Source organism: Echiichthys vipera, assembly GCF_963691815.1.
Source record: "Echiichthys vipera genome assembly, chromosome: 17".
In the NCBI taxonomy this organism is placed as follows: domain Eukaryota; kingdom Metazoa; phylum Chordata; class Actinopteri; order Perciformes; family Trachinidae; genus Echiichthys; species Echiichthys vipera.
In genome coordinates, this window is record NC_139842.1 from 2,909,395 (window position 1) to 2,927,092 (window position 17,698).

At 44.0% G+C, this 17,698-nt stretch overlaps 1 protein-coding gene across 1 annotated transcript in view; it reads right to left on the reverse strand.

The window, feature by feature from the left end:
• Positions 1-2,397: 2,397 nt before the first annotated feature.
• Positions 2,398-17,698, reverse strand: part of LOC310960363 (shisa family member 6) — a gene marked incomplete at both ends in the record, with an annotated part of 86,381 nt that continues 71,080 nt past the window's right edge. Inside the window, 4 exons of the mRNA XM_083932048.1 lie at positions 2,398-3,050; positions 10,366-10,524; positions 12,468-12,488; positions 14,029-14,091. Coding sequence (XP_083788174.1) covers positions 2,398-3,050; positions 10,366-10,524; positions 12,468-12,488; positions 14,029-14,091 — 896 coding nt within the window. The remainder of the gene's footprint in view (positions 3,051-10,365; positions 10,525-12,467; positions 12,489-14,028; positions 14,092-17,698) is intronic.

The window sequence follows — 17,698 nt, forward strand, 5'->3', positions numbered from 1 at the left end:
AAAGCGCAGGGCGCGGTGCGGAAGGACAGTGTGAGTGCGCCCTCAGTTCCAATCACAAATACCATCGTATTCAAGTTTTTATAACTCTTTTAACTCAAGTATCTGATAGAAGCAGCAAAGCTCCTGATGTTTTACGCGTACAGTAAAAGTCGTTTTCTGATGACTGTTATCTCCAAGAGATACCCACAAATTTCATTCTTGCCATTCTGGGAATGCAATCCGCAACAGTTAAACTGCGGGTCATGCTAAACATGTGTAGTGTCAAGGCTTCTGAACTCTTCAGAAGAGGTCTTCAAGGGTCCACAACGTAGGACACCCTACCTGTAGCAGCGCCAAAACCAACTCAACTCACTCTACTTGCCTACTGTGCTGCTTGCTACTCTGGAGCCAGCAACGGCTAAAGAAAATCCTGTTTGCTGTCTTGGCTCCACAATGGGGGGGGGATGGGCTCCCCACGGACATCAGGACAGTAGAAACTCTACAAATCTTCCATTGTAGACTGAAAACTCATGTGTTGTGACTGCTTCTTGGCTCGTAAATCTAGAATGTAGCACTTAAAGCAGTTTTGCTTTTTGCTTATGTTGTGAATTTTTATTGTCTGGACATGGAATAATAAATGCATAATAAGTGCTCCCATCCAAACCGTCGCAGACAGATGCCGGACCAGTAGAAGACAGAAATGAAGGTCTGCAAACACACACAGACTAAGTCTTAAGAAGGGCATTGAGCTTATACGTAGATGTGTCAATACAGAAACCATCTTTGGGGCAAGTTTCTTTTAAGGTGGACTTGGATTTTCTTTGGCCCATGTCCCATCTGCTAACATGGAGGGGGCGGGGATTCTGAGGTTTCATTCTCCTGATGTTTTTTGGCTTCACTGTTGGGGAGCCGTCATACCGTCCATGGTCATACAGTCTATTGTAGGAACCAAGTGAACCCATGAAGACCTCTACTCTCCAGTTCACCTGCTTACACACTGATGAGCCCATACTCCTTGAACAAACCTAATTCAGTTAATGTGATTAGTGCAACTAATTCCCAGTAGAAATACCCCCTAGTATGATAGTTTACCTTATATAGTTTGAGAATCCTTTGATTGAATTTAGTCGTTTCCAGGTCTACGTACCCTATCGTCCAACACTGTACAGGTTTTTACTGCTGGTTCTGCTGGTAAACAGAAAGCTAAGAGGTGTGACAAAAGCATGATTGATCAATTAAGAGCACATGGGACAATAAGGCATTGCTTTAATGAAAACATCTGGACAAACAGTTCACAGTTTTAATTAATGCTTGATTGACTAGCGATTATGGCGTCCTCATGATTGTTTCAGTCGACACATCGACACAAAACTACGACTCGACCTGTACGCTCCTCAGCTCCGACACAACGAGGACCTGATATGTAGAGATGGAAGCAGCTGGCCAATCACAAACGGAGCAGAGGCGGGCGGGGGAGGGTCGTCCTCATGGGTGATAAAGCAAAGGACATGTGTGGACGGAAATTAAGCTAATTCAAACAACCATCCGGCTCCATTTCATCTGTGACTTCTGCAGACTGAAGTCGACCGTGGTTGTTTGAAACACAATCACTCTATCCTACAAGCACAGTTAAAAAAAGAAAATAATACTCCCCATATACATATTACATCCACATATTTTTCAGACATCTGTGGAAATAATATTCATTTGGGATCTTTGCCTTATCTAAAATTAAAAATATTAATTGGGAATAGATTCCAGGTGGGAGAAAACCAAACAATAATGTCAAAAAGGGCCAGTTTTTAATGTTTAATGCTGCTAATATAGCCTATTTACAATCATCTATTGTATGCAACAGAAGTAGCCTCTGTTTCACTAATAAGCTGATATGTCCTGGCCGTTTACCAAAGAGTAAAATGAAACCAAAACTAAAAAAGGGAATTCATTAATTGTGCTTTTTAACCCACAAATCCACTTCATCTTTGAAATGGGACAATTTCAAGAGGCACCACTTGAAGTGCTCACATCAGTCAATGAGAATCTCTAAAGCTATAACAAGGACTGAAAATACAAATAGTAAATATAGTATATTTATATATTTATAAAGTTGATACAATTCCTTTCCAGTCCCATGTCCAGTTTAAAAAATATTTTCTTCAGGCTTGTCAAACGTCTGACATGAAGGATCCCTCTTTGTGTCAACGCGCAAAGCCCTTATGATGCTCTAAGAGAGAGGTGTCTTTGCCCGGGTTGATTCTGGATGACACAGGAAGCTTGTGCTAAAAAGCAGGAAGAGTTGTTTTTAACGTAGGAGGTTGTTTTAATAAGATGACAAAACCCCTCTGCTGAGGAGACTTGATGATTTGGAGAGATATCTGTCGATGTGTCTCCGAAATCCTTCAGCTAACCACTCTGCGGTTAAACAGTTACCTCGTTCTTACTGGCAGTGCGGTATGTGTGGTGGTGGCCGGGAATGTACTGTAGGTGGTCCACCGTGTGTGTTCGTCGGGAGGCAAATGCCTGCCTCTTAGATGTGGGCGCTTGGTGGTTGACCGTCAGCGTGTTGTAGGAGTCGCTAGAGGCACTGGGCTGAGAGTGCATCTTGGTCATCTTGTGGCGGTCCATGACAGGCGTGATGGGCATGAGCATGTCAGCGTGAGACATCGCCCGTGCCATCGCCTTCTCCCGGAACTTGTCACGCCTCATCGCCGGGGACAGCAAGGGATCCTGGGAGTGGAGGCGGTCCGCTGACAGCAGCTGCTCCTCCGAAAGGTGCCGGCTGCTACTGTACGCGGCGGCTGCCATTACACCGTACGAAGATAAGCCATAGTCTCCACGACGTGGCGTCCTGGGAGGAGACAGGACATGGTCTTGGGACATGGCCCTCTGGACTCGGCGGGGACGCTGCCGTTGCTGATGCTGCTGCTGATGCTGCTGCTGATGCTGCTGATGCTGTTGATGCTGCTGATGCTGCTGAGGATCGGCATTCAGCTTCACCATGTGGGTCGGTCCCCGGCCCCCAAAGTCAGGATGATGATGTTTCCTCGTGTAGTACTCATCTACGTCCTCATCTGAGGAGCAAGAAGACGAGGGTAATCAGAGACAACAGAGAGAGACAACACGATCAAGATCACAGACGTGGCTTTGAGCAAATACTCCCTTGGATTCTTGTACGATATGAACATGCAGTCTACTCTAGTCAGTGAGTCCCATTCAAGAACACTCTCACTCCTGGTGCTTTTGAAACAAAACTATAGGAAAATATATACTATTGTGTACACTTTGCTTCAAGACCACAAAATATTTGAATTGAGAGTCATGAATCAGCACCGGGAGCCCGTTTCACCACATCTACAAGACGCAAATTGCAATTTTCAGCATAAGATAATGCCCTCTTCTTAATTTTGGCCCTTTTCACTAATGAAAACAAACATTTCTAAAGACCATCACTAGCTGTGACGACAAATTGGGCCAGGGTTCATCAAGTGGTGGGACAATGGCTTCTTCCTTACTTTCTACTCCTCTACTTTCAGTGCTCTTGCTAGGACCCCACCCATCTTTGACAGACAGACAGAGACACCCATGGCAAAATACTCAAAACTGCCTCTGTGGTAGTTCCTGCTACAGTAGGCATCTCTGGGACCACATGATGACACACACACATAGACTCACAAGGAAGATGAAAACAGAACAAGGGCCCTCTGATCGCCAAGGCATGCCCTATCTTGCAGTGTTAATGCAGTGTGAATTTTCCCCAGTCGGGAACATTTTTCCAATTATTCTGACACCACATGAATGCAGCACAAATGTTCCATCTCACAATGTTGACGCAAGAGAAAATAATTTGTGTATCCACCGCATGAACTGGTTCCGCACCAAAATGTAATGGGTTCTTCCTCGGCCCATGCTACGCTCTTCCCCCAAGTTTCATGAATACCTACTGATCATTTCTTTCCTTAATCCTGATGACAGACAAAAAAACAAACAGACAAGCCAAGGCAGAAACATAAGCACTTTGGTGGAGGTGATTATCGCAGCCCATGGACTTGGACCCAAGGACTTGGACCCATGGACTTGGACCCAAGGACTTGGACCCAAGGACTTGGACCCATGGACTTGGACCAAAGGACTTGGACCCATGGACTTGGACCCAAGGACTTGCAAAGGTACCTTCAATTTGCAAGCGCCAATCAAGATGCTGCCACTATTTTGAATCTGCTTGTACTGTGAGGAGTGCTCACTAATCACTTTTGTGAAACAGGTCCTAGGAACACAGGGGCAGAGAGTGGTTGCAAAGCACTAGAGAGGAAAATGTTGACATGTTCGTCTCCATTATGACTGTCCTGCACCTTTTGGCTGCTGTTGAAGGGATGAGGTGATGATGGTCATCAACAAAGGTGTTAAAGAGTCCTATTCAAACTATTTTGAATAGTTGAGAGTCTTCTTTTTTCTTCATGAAAGACAGAACAGCAGACTGTCAGTGTCATCGTCCTTCAGCACAGAGAGGACTCATCAGCATGCCACAGTACTCAACAGCTCATGAGCTGGCTGTGCCTGAACGGGCAACCAGTCGTTTTATTCGTCTGCCAGAAAGCAGGTCGGTCTCTCCGCTGGGTGCTCCTAATGGTAAAGTCATTCACGGCTGTATTAACCACAGGCGGCAATCAGCTCTCAGCAGACTTTTATCTACCTGTTTTTGGCAGTGCTGGCACACAGGGGGGATGCTACCACAGAAGCTCTCTGATTAACTGTTGCGGCAGAGGGGTTGTTACCTCTGCAGCAGGTAATTATTGCAAAACACAGAGGTCGAATGGCCGTTTTAGGGACCATAACACGCTTCACCGAGTCGCGGAGAAGAGGGACGATGGGAATTGTTTGCGTAGCTGCTCGGCTCTCTGGGAGAGATGGCATGCATGGATACAGAAGGTCACCTTATTGTCCCTCCAGGAGGAGTTTCATGTCCACCGTTCGGTGCATACCTAATGAATAGGGCCCTACTTTGGCCTGTGGCCGTGCGCTCCAGCACTTTTCCCTTAAGGATTGGTTTAGAAGTGACATTATGGCAGAAAATGTCAACCAAACTCAACCAGAGGCTAACGGTACACAGACAGACAATGGAGAGGCCGTGGCCCATGGCTCCATTAATAGGTCACACTCCAGTCACTGTGACAGATCTGTAGTGATTATACACTCAAATGTTAATGTGGCAGAAATGTTTAATGACCTGCTATGATAGGAAAAGACACTTAACATAAATTCTCAAATAAAAGGCAAGTATCCGATAATAGCCAGAGGTGTGGCTGACAACAACCAATAAAGAACAAGTAAATAACAGCGGGGGAGGTGGGTGATATCACACTGATCGCTCTGCTGCTCGGACTCTTCACCAACTCAAATACCGTTTGCATTCACTGTCCCAACACGTCCTCATAGCTAAAAGACAGACTAGGTCGACTCCCAAAACAACATACTGTATATGACCGTTCTATTTAACGGTGCTATTAATTGAACTATTTATGTTAAGTCAACAAACGCACTTGCTTAGGGTTTGGAAAAGATCATGGATTGTATTAAAATGAGTCACAGATGTATCTATCAGTCAATTAGCGAATGATGAATTTGTGTTAAGTGTAGGTGAGTTGTTGCGCTGATAAAATTAAGTGTAGAACATTTTTGAATTTCCTGACAATATGTAAACATGGAGGCAGTTTCAGCATCAACAGCATATCCAAAACGGGATGGATTCTGCTCTCTCTCGTTAGTTTTCACGTGATTTCTGATGTTTCACTGGAATCTACCAACGGCACCAAGATCACCCAAAGAAGTGGGAAGGTGCATGAGAAGTCAAGACAGATGTCCGTCCTCCACAGAGCTGGGTCTGTCTGACGTTCCTGTCTGTTATAGTGAAGGTTTTCAACGCCACCGTACTCTACGGGGGAATTTTTGGGTCTGTGTAAATCATAAATGAGTCATAGAGTGTGGTCTTTACCTACTCTGTAAAGTGTCCTGAGATAACTTTTGTTACTTTTTGGCACTATGAATATTGAATTGAATTGAATTAATTAGAAGAAGAAAAAGGTGATTGTTGATGACAGGTGATTAATGGACTTTAAATGGCTCTGAGCTTAAATATCTACTTTGTGAATGCAATAATAATACATAATTATTGGTCTTTTAGACCACACCCTAACCCTAGCTGTATTGAGTTTGAATAAAACTCAGACTTGACTCTGGTTTTATCTGCAAAGTTAATGAAGTTTTGATTTTTGAACAGCAAGTCTGAAAGCCTTTGAAATGTGCTGTAAAAACCTTTTATAACATATTGTATTTGAACAAACTGACAGCTATTTACTTGCAACTCTAGATCACAGGTAACTTATGTAATTTTAAAAGAATACAAGATAATTTAAACGTATTACAATTGTTGTTTTTATTTCTGTAAAAACAATAAACTGCTTTAATTTATACACACCAAAAACTTTTGCCAGGTGTAAAGTATAATTCGTTGATTCTTAGAAAAGAAAGAGAAAGTAAGCCTCTCTGGGTTCATCAGCTCCCTCAAAATGGCCGACTACAAATGTTATCCCCCTTAAAACAGATTCTTTCACCACTTGATTTAAGACCTGCTTTTTTACGCGTGTACACACGTTACACCGTTTACACTTTAAGTGATAGGAATTATTAAAGACGGGCGCTGCATCTCGCTCCATGTCATCTCTGCGGCGTGGATAAAACGCAGCACTTTAAAATTAATATGATTGCACGAGGCCAAAGGGTCCCAAACGTGGGGCGGAGCTGCAAACACAGGAAAGAGCTAACAACGGCTAATTAAACCCCAGCTCCCACTCTGCTAGATTACATTCAGTACAACCAGTATATTTACGTGTCAGCTATTGATCACAGAAGACTGTAATCATATAATGCACTAACACTGGAGGAACTGGTGGAACATCAATTATAAAGTGATCTTTAGAGAGCTTTGGAGCAGGAGCGGCGAAATTAAAGGGGGACATGCAGCAATTTCATTTAATGTTTTTCTTTCTTGGAGGATTAAAGGTGGCTTGTTTGTTCTTGGAAGTGTTTTAATCCCTTTTAGGGCGATTAAGGTGAAAGACAACGGAGCCAAACAAGATTTCTCCTCGGGAGCTGAGCAGGTCCCTTTAGAGCAGCATCCTCCATCTTTTGCCTCGTTGACATCACACTGCACTTTAACAGGAGATGTGTGCACACATCATTTAAAATTGCAAATAAACCGTACTAATTTAATTTAGTAATCATCATCATCATCTCTCCAGATGGTTTAATTAAAAAAAACAACTAATTATATTACTTTTAGGCTTGTTTCCAAAGACCTCACTCGTGCTTGAACCCACAATTCTTTCCGAGTGAAGGGGCTTTTCTTCAGGGGACGACTTTGTCTGCTCGTTTGACGCGTTCTGCAGGGCTCCCGTCTCAAATTTGAAAAGCCTCTTTGTAGTTCGGCGTGATTCATCTCTGCGACTTTCTGTGTGTGTACGAGGCGCCGGCGAGATAAGAGCAAAGCCCAGAGTTGATAAGAGAGAGAGAAGGCAAAACGTAGAAAAGACAAATGTTGAATGCACTTAAAGGAGATCGCGCAGATGCATGTTTTTCTATCAAACTACACACGAGACATTTAAATGACTGCTCTCAGTGTGTCTCTCTTAAGATTCAAGGACAGTGAATGCTGCATTCAAGTGTGTTCAGGCAATTTGAAAATCTACAATGCATTTAATTCATTTCTGAAAATAATGCCTGGATGAAAAACAAAATCTCTGCAATGCTCTGCAGTGTTTTCACAGACGAATCGCCGTAAACATAGAACGGCTTTGTGAGGCCAGGTGACTTTAGAGTAAGCAAATATACGTGTGTGTGTGTGTGTGTGTGTGTGTGTGTGTGTGTGTGTGTGTGTGTGTCACATTAAGACACCCAGACCTTGAGGACCACTATAGGAAAACCCATACTGTGATTTGGGATCAAAAACCTTTGACATCTGTAGACTTTCTGCAAGAATTGCATTTTTCGACAACTCAATGGCGAGCACTTGTGTTCTGGAAACTGCTCAGAAACGCCCTTTCTATTGTGAATCTCCTGGTGAAAGCATCCATCTCCTGAATGCTCTAAGTCTCAGGTTTGTGATTGTAAAGTTTCACGAGGCTGTGATTATCCCAGAGGTCACGACAGCTCATTTCATACAGTGAGGTCAGTCAGACCCAATTTATGCAATTGAAGACTGTTTATAAACCCCAATATGCAGAAATATTCAAACACACCACAATAACACATTTATACTGCACGCACAAATCTGCATGTTTTTGTCCCAAACTGCCTGGGATTATCAAAGGTTTTCAAATGTTTTAAGGTGGTCTCAGCCAAGTTGTTTTGGTCTGAACAGGAGTTCATTTTACAGCTTTCAAACAAGCCCAAAAGAACCAAACTAAACAGGTGAACGCACCAGGGATCGCCTTCGTCCCGCTAACGCTGCATTCCGAACACCAGAACCTTTTCTACTTGAACGCTACTGAGAAGTCGGCGCAAAGATTTACTTTTGTTAAGAAAAAATGGAAGAAGTGAACAAGTTCGGTGTAAAAGCATCCTTAATCGGTACATTTGTTTTTGTTAGATGACAAAAATCCCTGTATGTGTATAAACTAGGATGCATATGTATCTTTTTTTAAAATCTCAAGTCCGTTATCGATGAACGTCCTACCTCCTTAACATGCTTTCTACAGGTTAAAAAATCCCACATGAATAATGTTCAGAGTCCTGAGAGACTGTTCTGACAAATGATACCAATAGTGAACACATTGGGTTTGGAATCATACATCACAAGATTTACCTTAAATTGGAAATCAGGCATTCAAACGCCACGTGCAAAACATTTGAAACTGTGCTTTTTCATGCCTTTTATCCTCAGAGCAATTTCAGTCAAAAGCAACTGGACTTGGTTATTTGTCTAGGAAGACGTTTCACCTCTCATCCAAGAGGCTTCATCAGTTCATGTACACATCTGACCAGGCTGGGACTGGACCAGGACCAGGACCAGGACCAGGACCAGGCTGAGACTGGACCAGGACCAGGACCAGGCTGGGACTGGTCCAACTAACTGGTGTGGACATGCAGGTATTCAACCTCTCACAAGGCCGTTGATGTCACTGGAACCCTTTGTGCCCCAAGTGCCAACGGCCGTCGTTAGAGTGGCAGTCGTTGGTGGGAAGTTGGTTTGGACTTCGTTAGTGCTCTATTGAGTCTTAACGACAGTCGTTGGGGTCACAGGAGGCCATTTGTGAACAGTTGTTCTTTGGGCTTCAATGTAAACAAGTGGTGTCTCAGACCTCCTCCTCTGTTTAGCGATGGTTTCTCTACTTTTGCACGGCACTTGCAAAGGGTTCCAGTGACATCATCGGCCTTGTGAGAAGTTAAATACCTGGATCTCCACACCAGATAGTTGGACCAGTCCCAGCCTGGTCCTGGTCCTGGTCCAGTCCCAGCCTGGTCAGATGTGTACATGAGCTGATGAAGCCTCTTGGATGAGAGGTGAAACGTCTTCCTAGACAAATAACCAAGTCCAGTTGCTTTGACTGAAATTGCTTTGGGGATAACGACGACCTGGACACATGAGAACATTCACAGACTTTCATGCCTCTTGTGTCCTTTCTTACTGCGGGAATGCTGTAAATGAACTGATTGTTGCTGCAGTTGGCCTGGTTTGTTGCTGTATTTCATTTCATGTGGACTCTTTAATAAGGGACAATTCAGTGAAAGAAAATCTAGATCATCACAGGACACATGCAACCAATGCAAAGAACTTTGGGCATGCACGGGTCATGAGGTTACACCCACGTCATCATCCAGCTGAAAATGTTGCAGCGAAGATAATGAACTGTAGCATTGCTGAGACATTAAAGCGCCACCGTGTTGGCGTATAGAAGCCATTCAGCTGAAAGAAAAAAAAACCCTGGCTCTTAATATGTCATTAAGAGACATTAGCAACATGACATGGACTGCAGATGGAGCCAAATTACACGCCAATTAGATGTCAGTCAATGGGCTGATAGACACGTTGATGGGATGAGTATTGAGGCTTGAGTGCGGTGTCGTGAATTTCAAAAGGGTTTTTTCTCCTAAAACGGTGAAAAAGTGAGAGGTTTATGTGCATTATGAGCCACCAAACATCTGGAAGTACTTATCATGATGCATGTCTCTGTAATGGACATTCAGATGTTTCATCAGGCAAGACACGGTGAATGTGGCGACCCTTTAATGCACAGGCCACGAGTGTGATGTCATTCCCCGTCTTTTTTTTTTGTTTTTAAAAGTGCATCAGGCAAATACGCGGCGGTGAAGGACAAACGAAGGACCACCTACTTAATCTGTGTAGAGAGGAGGAGTATTTACTTAAGTCAGACTTTAGGGCCACCTCGTAGGAGGGCGGCAGATGGCTGAGGTTCTGGAAGGATCTGGACAAGGACAGGTCGTAGGGCTCCGTGGCCGAGGTCAGGATGTTGTTCATCCGCTGGGGTCTCTCTACAGGGGGACAGGGGAGGAAGCGGTGCGTCGCAGTCAGAGTAGAGTCAGTCAGAGAGATGGGTTAATACACTGGGAGTCTTTTGAAGGAGAGAAATGTAGGCAGGGTGTGATGCAGTGAGAAGTGTGGATTGGGAAAGACTTGGAGGTCTGCGGCAGAAAAGGTCTGGTTGCATTTTGAGATGTACAGCAATTTTTATTTTGCTTCAACCATTTACTCCAGGATCAATACGGGCGTGTTGGGTTATTAAAGCTAACGGCTGCAGGCAGGGAGCCACTTTGTACAGTTTCATCTGCGTTAACTAAAGGTGTTTTCAGACCAAGTTTGATTGCCTCGCTCTATTTTGAGCACAAGAATTTATAGCCAACGTACTGACAACAACCTAGTTACTAAAAGATTACGTTCCCCGACAACTAAACTGCCCTTTATATACAGTTTTAAACACGTGTTTTATGTTTAATGTGAACTGAAACAAAACTGCTTGGTTAGGTTTAGGGAAATGAGTCAACGTTGACTCTTGATTTGGACAGGAAAACCAGAACCCATCTGTCCTTCTAGACCTCCCTACACAGACTTAGGATAAAGGATCTTTTTACTCACAGTGAAATTAAGAATGCAGTTTGGTTGTATGGGAACTTCAGCTTTTTTGAGACAGGGCAGCACGGTGTAAATGTTTGCATGGTCCGATAAATTTGCGATAAATACACTTGTTTGAACTTGAACTGACACAACAAATGTTAACTGTAGCGAGCTAGATGGTAGTGACTCTGCACATTATGTGCTATGACTAATTGAAATAGTTCTTCTTCATCCTCTGTTTGCACATTTATGAAATGGAGTCATCTGCAAATATATGTAGCCTGGTCTTACACTGTTTTGGTGGGGGTACACTACTCTATGGACCTTTCACTGGAATAAACAAAAAAGTGTAAAAGAGAGGTGCATGCTTGGACCATGAAATGATGAAGGAGACTACATCAGCATTAACTATTAAGTAGCTTTGGCTGAAGTGCCCTGGAAATTACAAAAAAGCCTCTGTATCAACACCGAAAGCTGTCCCCATGTACGTCATCTGCCACCAACTCAGCCAATAGGGATACACCATCGCAAAAGCCATGTTTCCACCAGTAGAGGTCCGCATTGTGTATTTATAACACAACATTTAAAATACTTTGACTTGAATCCATCAACAACACTTCTAAGTATCCATACATGTTGTTTTTCAGCTCGAGGACCGGTTGTTCTTTGAAAGGTGATTATAAATACAGTGTTGTAGAAACTAGAGTGTTTCCACTGGTAAGGCAAACTAAACCTGATTTTTGAAGGGAGGTTGGCAACTTTCTCTTTGAGCATTTCAAGGTCATCGTTCACTTAATGTTTCGCAGTCATCACATCAATAAAATGCATTCATCTGTGCTTCTTTTTGCAGTTCAAGTGACAGCATTTGGTTTCATTGTGAAATGCCTTTTAACAGTGCTGTTTTGGGTATCAGAGATGTGAGCAGCACCATGAAGGCTCCCTGCACTGCGAAAAAGATCCTGTGGCTTCAGTATTTGGGACGCCCGGTCACGGGTCAGGAGGCGCAGTGGGTGGGGAGGGCTGGAGAACGGGCAGGATTTAAAAATAGGACTGGGTGACGACTGCAGCAAGGAGGACAGGGACACACAACACTACAGAACATATGGTGTAGGGAGGATAGAGTCGGTTAGGTGGAGTGAAAGAGTAAAATTAATGTGTGAGAAAGAGATTTTGACATCGAGGACTTTAATGCAGCGGCGTGAAATTTAGTTAGAGCAAAAAAATATATAAACACAAAAGCGCTTAAAAAAAGAACGAAAGAAATGACCCCCAGTGTGCAAGTAAAGAACTTTATATCTACATGATATTTGTGAAGAAGAAGGTGACAATACACATAAACACCATGTGTATGTGTATTACTTACCGTATCTCATTTGTCTGTGGGCTAACAAGTGAGAAAGAAAGGATCAATAACAATTAATGTGCACAGCATGTTTCAGCCAACCCTCCCATACCAGAGGTTTCCCTTGTTCAGAGCAAATATTGCAAGAAAGTTGCCAAAGTTAACCACCGAAACCAGCGACTCTGGAATTACGCAGAGCGGCGACCATACTCGTCAGAAGCTAAATAGACTTCAAAAGCGCTGTTTGAACAGTTTTTTCGAGCCTGAAAGAACTTTTGAAGCCCATTTTCCCAGTGAAAAGGCCGTCCTGTTTAAGGGCGCACTCACACTGTCCTTCTGCACCGGGCCAAAACAGGTTTTGCGGGTAAAGCCTAGTGCGTTTGACCAGTGTGAGTGCAACCGCTCCGCACCTAGCTGCGGCCAGCTGGCCGTCCACAGCCCGTTTGAGAGAGGTGGGATTTTGTAGAGGGCGTTTGCACATGTACGAGCACGAGCGTGCGCGCGTGTACGAGCACGAGGCCTACGCCGGCTCTCACGTCATTTATGTGCGCCTAGAAAAAAGAAGGAGGGACCATGCGCGGACATTTCAAACAATGGCGGCGAAAGGTTCACATTGGTGTGATGCGGAGGTGGAGTGTTTACTGCAGATTTGGTTGATGAAAAGATTCAAAAACAGTCGACAAGACGCACAAAAACTCTGAGGTCTACGGAAAGATTTGGAAACAAAGCGACGCATCGCGATGACGTCATCAATGCGTGTGACGTATTACGGCGTGATGACGTTAGGACAGGCAAGAAGCATTTGCGCGAGGCCCAGGTAGTGTGAGTACAAACGAGCCTGGAGGGGGGGACAAGGACCCTAAAGCCCTGGGCGCGGTGCGGAAGGACAGTGTGAGTGCGCCCTAAGAGGCACATGCAGAGCGTGGACCGCTCCATTAACGATGGCAACGTTTCTAAAATGACACAAAGTGTTGGCCTCGGCAGTGTTTAGAATATCACGAAGGAGATTTTTAAGGCCAGATTTCCTCTTTAAGTACCGTGTTTCATTTCATTACTGTTTTTCGATGCAGAGGCATTCAGTGAACGCTGCTCTCCTTTCATAGAAAATCACATTTACAGAAGCGGACGGGACGCAATAACAGTAATTGAGTTTTCAATAACTGCAGCTAACTGCACAGATGATCCTTTGATTATCGTTCGTTTGTGTTTTTTCATTTTCTCCCGAGGACTTCTTTTATCACTTTCTCAGATTTTAATTTCCCCGTGAGAGATATACTTTTGTCCTTGGTATTGGAAAAAGTCTATGACAAGAATTGTTTGGCTTCTATACTTTCATTTAAGAGGAAGATAATGATGCATATTATCTGGGAAAGTCAAGTCGGGGCAAATCTTTCATGAAGTTAGAGCTACTTAGAACTTTATTTTAGCTTTGAAAAGACTCAGTGGGGTCGGATTTTTGTGGGTTACGTTCTGGCAAACACTCCAAATGTACATTGTGATTACAGGTTTACTTGATGACTCTTTGCACTTGTAATGTCACACATCCAGTGAAGGACTACACTAAATGACTGTGTTTTCTTACCCAGTTTAGGTGTGAGCGCGGTCAGATCCAGGTGGCTGTGCTGGTAGTCGTGGTGGTGGTTTCCTATTGTGAGAAGAACAGTTAACGGTTAATTTTAACATGGCAGGTTCAAGTGACAAGTAGGATCGAATGTTAAGTCCTAACTCTTGATGTTAACGTGTCAAACACACATTTCCCCTCTTGACCAGGGTGGACCGAGCCAAGTGTCTCTGAGATTTATTCTGCAAACCCAACACAGGAGAATAATTCATCCCTAACTGTCTTTGCCGTCGTTCCGCCAACTGTGTTCTCGGCCAAAGGCAACATTTATACTTTGCCACATGAATAACTGCACTCAGCTGCAAATCGTTATGGGTGTGTTTGCGCTGTCGTATCATCAGCAAATATCTTCTCTGTGTCGGATCTTGAGACGAGGCAGATGGGCACTCGATGGTGCCGTCAGCAGCCACGGTTCACTCTTTGTGAAGTCTTGGGCTGCCCTCGATTAAAGAACATCTTAGTCGACAAACACTCCGCAAAGAATCCTGCATAAAGCACCACTTTAAATCTTGTTTACTAGAGATGTGCTGATACGTTTCTTGTCAATAAGTCATTCAGCATGAAGAAAGCAAAAGAAATGACCAATGGAGTAAAGAAATCTTAGTTGACTTAGACCAAAATGGGGTGGTAGTAGCTCAGACCATAGGTGACTTGGCTGGGAACCGGAGGGTTGCTGGTTCGAGGCTCCTGTATGAAGCGTGGACTGGTGGCTGGCCGAGGTGCTGTTGAGCAAGTTTGCTCATACGTTTCTTGTCAATAAGTCATTCGGCATGAAGAAAGCAAAATAAATGACCAATGGAGTAAAGACATCTTAGTTGACTTAGACCAAAATGGGGCGGCAGTAGCTCAGTCCATAGGTGACTTGGCTGGCAAGGCACCGAACCCCCAACTGCTCGGGGCGCCGGTCACTGGCAGCCCCCTCGCTCTAACATCTCTCCATTAGTTGCATGTATATAGGTCCTGTCTGTACATGTGTGTGTATCTCGGGCCTGTGTGTGTGTAAAATTAAAAAATAGAGTGAAAATTGAATTTCCTCATTGCGGGACTAATCACCTGAGAGTGAATTCAACTCTAGGTATTTTGCAAACACTTTGAATTGAACATTTGTTGGTATTTGCTAATAATCCTTAAGGGTGAGACATTTGGTAATCTTGATTTTGGCAAAGTGGAACTTTTTTAAAGAAAGTCCCTCTGTGTGTTCAGCACAACAACTTGTCTGACAAACGTTCCTCCTGTTCGTCAGAGTATCAGTCGGCATTTCCATCCAGTTCACTGAGTGTTTGCCGTTTCCCCAGATATGAGAACTTTGATTTGTTCAGCGTGTCTCAAGTGAGCGGTAAACTGTCAACGGCTCAGTTATGGGGCTGTGAGCGTTTCTTCCATTTGACAGAATTCACAGTGTGCTTCTGCTTTGCCACCAAAATGATTGATTAAAGCCTCTTTGCACAGGAACGTGGGAGCGGCTGCACCTCGTGGTGATCCATCTTTGCTGTAAGTGAGTCATTTGATGTGCGCTAATATCGTTATGTGTTGTTTGAGTGCTTTAAGAACAAAGCAATATCATCTGATACCTCCATCACTGAGCAGCTATTTCAAAGAGAACATATTGCCTTTATTCAATTACGCTTTGTTTCCTGAACAGCAGAGAAAACAAAACACAGATATGTGAGACTTGTACCTTATTTGCATTTAAATATGTTCATCTATCATCCTGTAAGGGTGCTAAAGACGATAAAACACGCCTCTGATAGCTTAAATCTACACATATGAGCTCTTTAACAGGCTTTGAACTGACAGCGGGGGGGTTGCGTTCTGCTTTTGTTAAAGATCAGTGCCTGTGTTTCAATGATAAAGCTTCCCCCAGAGGCTGGACGTGACATTTCTGACAAATGTTATTTGACTTTTGTTTAAAATCTACGCCAGTATGAAGATTCATTGCGGGCTTTTAAATGTGGTGTTGGAATTCCTTGCTAATCTCAGCCGAAGTTGATATTCAGTTCAGGAAAAGGAAAAATGTAAAGGCTGCGGTTAAATGGTTTAAAGTAGCTGTGTACCATAATTATAAAACAAGTCTGTGGTCCGTTCTCCCCGCAGCTATACTTTCCAATCACACAGGTTTGATCAAGGGACCAATTATAGCAGCTACAGAGAGCTCAGCTAAATTACCCTGCTATGAACTTGAAATGAAAGCAGTTTTGCACCAAATAAACAACCTTTTACTATCTGTGTAATTGCAGAAACCGTTTGTTTTTCTTCCAGAGGAAACCCTGCCACATAAATTTCACATATTAAAATGTACATTGAGTGTTTAACCAAGGTTCAAAAGGTTATCACCCCGAGAGCATGGTTTTGCTTTGAGCTAATCTCGGGTTCGGGGTTAACGTGTGTGATCCAATTATCTCCTTTATGGGAGGTACTTTGGACTGTTGTTGCTACTATTGTGCAGCAACTCTGCCACTAAGCGGAGCACGCATGGTAAAAACCAGTATATGATTGGTTCATGAGGAGGGGGAATTTGACTGAGATGTCTGGTCCCAGCGCTCAGTAGATTTACCCAGATACGAATCATCCCCTGGGAACGACTAGAAGTTCTTTCTGAGTGTTTTTCTGCCAAAATATTTTAGCTGATGTGCCTTTCGTTTAGACAGGGACGGTGATTTTGGGGCTTAAGAAACGCCCACCCTCCAGAGTGGCAATGTTAAAAAGGCTCCAGCGTTGTGTTTGCGTGTAAAGGTAAAAACACTAAAGTGAGCTCTGACCTGCTCCAGCGTTGTGTTTGCGTGTAAAGGTAAAAACACTAAAGTGAGCTCTGATCTGCTCCAGCGTTGTGTTTGCGTGTAAAGGTAAAAACACTAAAGTGAGCTCTGATCCGCTCCAGCGTTGTGTTTGCGTGTAAAGGTAAAAACACTAAAGTGAGCTCTGATCTGCTCCAGCGTTGTGTTTGCGTGTAAAGGTAAAAACACTAAAGTGAGCTCTGATCTGCTCCAGCGTTGTGTTTGCGTGTAAAGGTAAAAACACTAAAGTGAGCTCTGATCTGCTCCAGCGTTGTTTGCGTGTAAAGGTAAAAACACTAAAGTGAGCTCTGATCTGCTCCGGCGTTGTGTTTGCGTGTAAAGGTAAAAACACTAAAGTGAGCTCTGATCTGCTCCAGCGTTGTGTTTGCGTGTAAAGGTAAAAACACTAAAGTGAGCTCTTATCCGCTCACGCTGGCTCTCGTGGCGTACGTGTTTCCGTAACATCCGTGTGCAGAGTTCAGGTAAACAACAACACACATGTGGGACTGTTTCCATCAGTGGGACGTTCAAGTGTCCTGCGTGGAGCCGAGGCGGTGGGAGGCTGCAGACCGTGCCGCAGATCCCCGTCACACTGTACGGCGTCCTGCTTCTCTGCTGTTAGGGAGAGAAGGAGAAGGACGTTTCTACGCATGCACCAGCTCTGGGTGCTGTTGTGTGGCAGTGCTTCACAGCTCCACCTACACACCTGACGTGCACACTACATCCAATTTACACACTTTTGCGTCACCGTGCGCACGCAGATTTCCCCCAAAGACGCTCGTCTAAACGCGGAATGTGAGAACGCAACGCCACTTTTGCGTTTCCTTTCCAGTGGGTCGAACCCCAGTGGGTCGGAC